The 4,324-nt window shown below is 51.3% G+C and overlaps 1 protein-coding gene across 1 annotated transcript; it reads left to right on the plus strand.

Moving 5' to 3' along the window:
* The first annotated feature begins 265 nt into the window (after positions 1–265).
* Positions 266–2,814, plus strand: LOC111140988 (CD14 molecule). Its single transcript, XM_022493281.1, has 2 exons — positions 266–929; positions 1,020–2,814. The coding sequence occupies exons 1-2, from the start codon at positions 927–929 to the stop codon at positions 2,133–2,135; spliced, it is 1,119 nt and encodes a 372-aa protein (XP_022348989.1). The 5' UTR covers positions 266–926; the 3' UTR covers positions 2,136–2,814.
* The last annotated feature ends 1,510 nt before the right edge of the window (positions 2,815–4,324 follow it).

Genomic DNA, 4,324 nt, shown 5'->3' on the forward strand with positions numbered 1-4,324 from the left:
ATTTTTTAAAAAATTTATTTGACAAAGAGAGACAGAGATAGCGAGAGGAGAGAGCAGGAACGGGAGGAGAGGGAGAAGCAGTCTCCCCACTGAGCAGGGAGCCCCACATGGGGTTCAATCCCTATTCTGAGATCATGATCTGAGCCAAAGGCAGCCGCTGAACCGACTGAGCCACCCAAACGCTCCCCCCCGCCCCCAAAATCAAAGCTCTTACTTTCTTAATAATCAAAGTTTAAAAAAGAACAAGTCAACAACAACAACAAATCATAAAGGAAGGGGTTGTTCTTCAGATCAACTTCCTTCCCTTGAACCTCAATGCTATTCCTTGGAGTCAACAGAGGAAGTTTGCGATCTCCTCCACAGAATATCTAGCCGCGCTCTCCACCCTCAGTCTCCGGAAGCTGTCATGGGCAACAGCTGAACATGCGAGGGTATTCAGGGGATTGGATTTGGGTGTCGGTAAATTAATAGTTAACCCAGACGAGGGAAAAGTTAAAGAAACTACCCCAGTTGATTCCGTGGGATAAAGGCAGGGGGAGGTGAGAGTCCTGCCTGAAGCACTGGGGATTTTTCTTTCCCCAAAGCTAGTAAACAAGCCTGGGATATCTGACTCATCAGGATATTGCCTGGGGCATTGCACTCTAAATGCCCTACAAGATCCTTCCTGTTACAGTCCTGGCAACATCCTTCATTGCAAAACTTCCCAGAAGGGTACCGCATGGAGTAGTTGGGTGGCAGAGAGGTGGGGAGTGACTAGGGTTCACAGAGAAAAGAACAGAGTGATATCCCACGGTTACATAAACTCGCAGGCCGCCCAAGAGCACAGCTAGGTGTGTGAAGCCTAGAAACAGGTGGGTGAGGCTGTACAGGAAAGTAGCTCCTCCCTGAGCCCGCCAGGACACAGAGACCCGGAGCAACAATAGACCATGGTGAGTGTACGGTCTTGGGGCCCAAAGGGAACTACTCAAGGAACCCCAGGCACTGACTGGGGCAGCCCTGACCTCTGCTTTCTTCCTTAGGTGCGCGCGCCCTGCTTGCTGCTGCTGTTGCTGCCAACGCTGTGCGTCTCTGAGGTCGTACTAGAGCCCTGCGAAGTGGACGACGAGGATTTCCGCTGCTTCTGCAACTTCACGGATCCGCAGCCCCAGTGGTCCAGCGCCTACCAGTGTGTAACTGCCGTCGAGGTGGAGATCCACGGGGGCGGCCACAACCTGGAACAGTTTCTAAAAGGCGCAGACACAGACCCCAAGCAGTACGCTGACGTGCTGAAAGCTCTGCGCTTGCGGCGGCTCACAGTGGCCTCTGCGCAGGTTCCAGCTGTGCTCTTGGCCGCCTTCCTGCGTGCGCTGGTGTACTCCCGCATCAAGGAACTAACGCTCCAGGACCTGGAGGTAACCGGCGGGACGCCACCGCCGCTTCTGGAAGCGACTGGGCCTGCGCTCTCCACCCTCACTCTCCGGAACGTGTCGTGGACAGCGGGAGGTGCCTGGCTCACCGAACTGCAGCGGTGGCTGAAGCCGGGCCTCAAGGTACTGAACATTGCGCAAGCACACTCGCTTGCTTTTTCCTGCGCACAACTCCCCACCTTCCTAGCCCTCACCACCTTAGACCTGTCCGACAATCCCCGACTGGGCGAGCACGGACTGACTGCAGCTCTCTGTCAGCACAAGTTCCCGGCCCTCCAGACTCTAGTTTTACGGAACGCCGGGATACAGACGCCCAACGGCGTGTGCTTGGCGATGGTGCGGGCGGGTGTGCAACCTCAGCGCCTAGACCTCAGCCACAACTCGCTGCGCGCCACCGCCCCAGGCGCTCCTGTGTGTGTCTGGCCGAGGACACTGAACTCTCTCAACTTGTCCTTCGCCAGGTTGGAGCAAGTGCCTAAGGGACTACCGGCCAGGCTTAGCGAGCTTGATCTTAGCTGCAACAGGCTGACCAAAAAGCCTCGGCCAGAAGAGCTGCCCACGGTGAGTAACCTGACGCTGGATGGAAATCCCTTTCTGGACCCTGAAGACCCCAACTACCAAGAAGACCCTATGAAGTCTGGCGTGGTCCCAGCCTGTGCGCATTCGGCCCTGGCGGTGGGGATGTCAGGAACCTTAGCGGTGCTTCAGAGGGTGGGGGGCGTCGCCTAGGGCCCACGAGAGAGACGAATGAATTGGCTCAGACTGCCCTGGCTCCAGGGAAGCCTTATCCGGACGTCTTAACCAACCAACCCTCTGCCCCAACTTCATTAAAATCTGAAACAAGGAGATAGGTGTCATTCACTCAATGGGTGTCTGTGATCTGCTGGGGCACAGTGCTGGCTGTGGAATCCATTATATTTAGCTTTCTTCATCCAAATCCCCTAGAAACCTAAGAATAGAACTTAAAGGGTGGAAGAGGCAGGGAGTGTTTCCTGTCTAGAGCTGTGTGTGAGAAATGGGGGTTTCTGTGCAATCCGGCTTTCTGAGATTACTTACACCCGTGTTAAGGTTGTTTGAATGGTAAACATGCCGAGGAAGATACAGAATGTTTCCTCTCTGGTGCATTTCCCAAGAGCCAGCTGCTCCCCCTTTCAAAAGTAATAAAACTCAGAGTTACATGCTTATTCTCTCTCTCTTTCTCTCCCCCAACTCTCCATGGAGAAGGGACAGCTCTACCACCTGTCTCACATAAGTTCTGAGTTTCGTAATTTCAGGGCTTCTCTTCTGCTGTGTAAAGCCCCTCCGCACACACAGGTACGCTGGCTTTCACTGTGTCATCTAAAGGGGAATTTATGCATGGAGGACGTTTGCAAGATGCTGTCATTAAACAGTCTGTCTCTGAACCAGACATCTTGTGTGCATAATTGTTTCTGGCTGGATCCTTAATTTGCAAATAGGATAATAGCTTAGACACTTCACAACATCTTAGACCTCTCACAGGGCAAGTAATGACATGTGCCTTCCAAACCACATTTTCTCAGAGACCGAGGACATCAGCCAAGAGGTACTGCTCCTTCTAGGAGTCCCTTCTTTTTTTTTTTTTTTTTTTTTAAGATTTTATTTATTTATTTGACAGAGAGAGATTGCAAGTAGGCAGAGAGGCAGGCAGAGAGAGGGGAGGAAGCAGGCTCCCACTGAGCAGAGAGCCTGATGCGGGGCTCGATCCCAGGACCCTGGGATCATGACCTGAGCTGAAGGCAGAGGCCCAACACCCTGAGCCACCCAGGCACCCCTAGGAGTCCCTTCTTTACATTGAGGAGGCAGCCATATGCATCAGAGAGCTAGACACCTGCCTCACAGAGGACCTAGAAGAGGGATGGAGAAGGGGGCGGATATAAGCACAGCCCTCTGGCCTGCCTGCCTCCAGTGTCCAGCACCACACAGGTAGGAATGGAGGATGCAAAATAACATTGTTGGGAGAGTTACACGGATTACCAGACCACAGACTCAAAGAATCACGGGGACTGATAAATTGCCATCCCCAGGCAGGAAACCCCTGGGAGTATCCCCAAGAGGACTTCATCCCGTCCAGGGGAACATTTCCAGTATCAGAGAACTAACAACCTCAAGCAGCAACTTACATTTGAATAGCTTTGAGCGCTCTTCATCAAAGTTCTGGAGCCTCTGCTCAACCTCGGGCCCTGTATTAGGACACTGATATATAAAGATGAGTCCAAAACATCCATGTCCTCAGGGAATTCTCAATCCAATAAGGGAGATGTACACAGAAAAGATAGTTGTGATTCAATGAATGGGAGGGATCTACTCTATGAGCTCCTCTGGAAGGCTGTACAGGAAAGGAGACATTTATTCTGGGTCTGAGAGGTGAATATCACTTCCTCAGGAAGGACATTCCCAGGCAAAAATGGGTACTTTAAAAGGCTCAAACCTGAAAGTATATGGCCAGATCTGAGAATCATAGCTGATTAGGTAGGGCTGGAGATCCCAGTGATGGAAGCTGGTGACATTCATTCATTCAAGTGCTGATTATATGCCAGGGACTACGCTAAACCCTGTGGATATACTGGGAATAATACAGAAGTTCTTGTTCATATGGAATTCAGATTCTAGTTGGATAGTGGGGGTCAGGGGCAAACAATAAACAGATATCAAACTATGATAAGGCCTGTGAAGAGAAAGAGGACAGAGTGTTGAGGATTGATATGTTATATGGGAGTGTTAGGAAGGTCTCTCTGATGGGGATATTTGAACAATCTCCTGAGCAAATTGGGAAAGTGAGCTTGAGGATATCTGCAGGAATAGCATTTCAGGCAGAGACAATGGCAAGCATAAAAATCCTGAGTGTTAAAGGAAGCAATAAGGAGGCCAGTGTGGCTGAAGCAGGGTGAGCAGGGGTG

The sequence above is a fragment of the Enhydra lutris genome, unplaced genomic scaffold (genome assembly GCF_002288905.1).
Source record: "Enhydra lutris kenyoni isolate GAN:26980312 unplaced genomic scaffold, ASM228890v2 scaffoldscaffold5, whole genome shotgun sequence".
Lineage (NCBI taxonomy): Eukaryota > Metazoa > Chordata > Mammalia > Carnivora > Mustelidae > Enhydra > Enhydra lutris.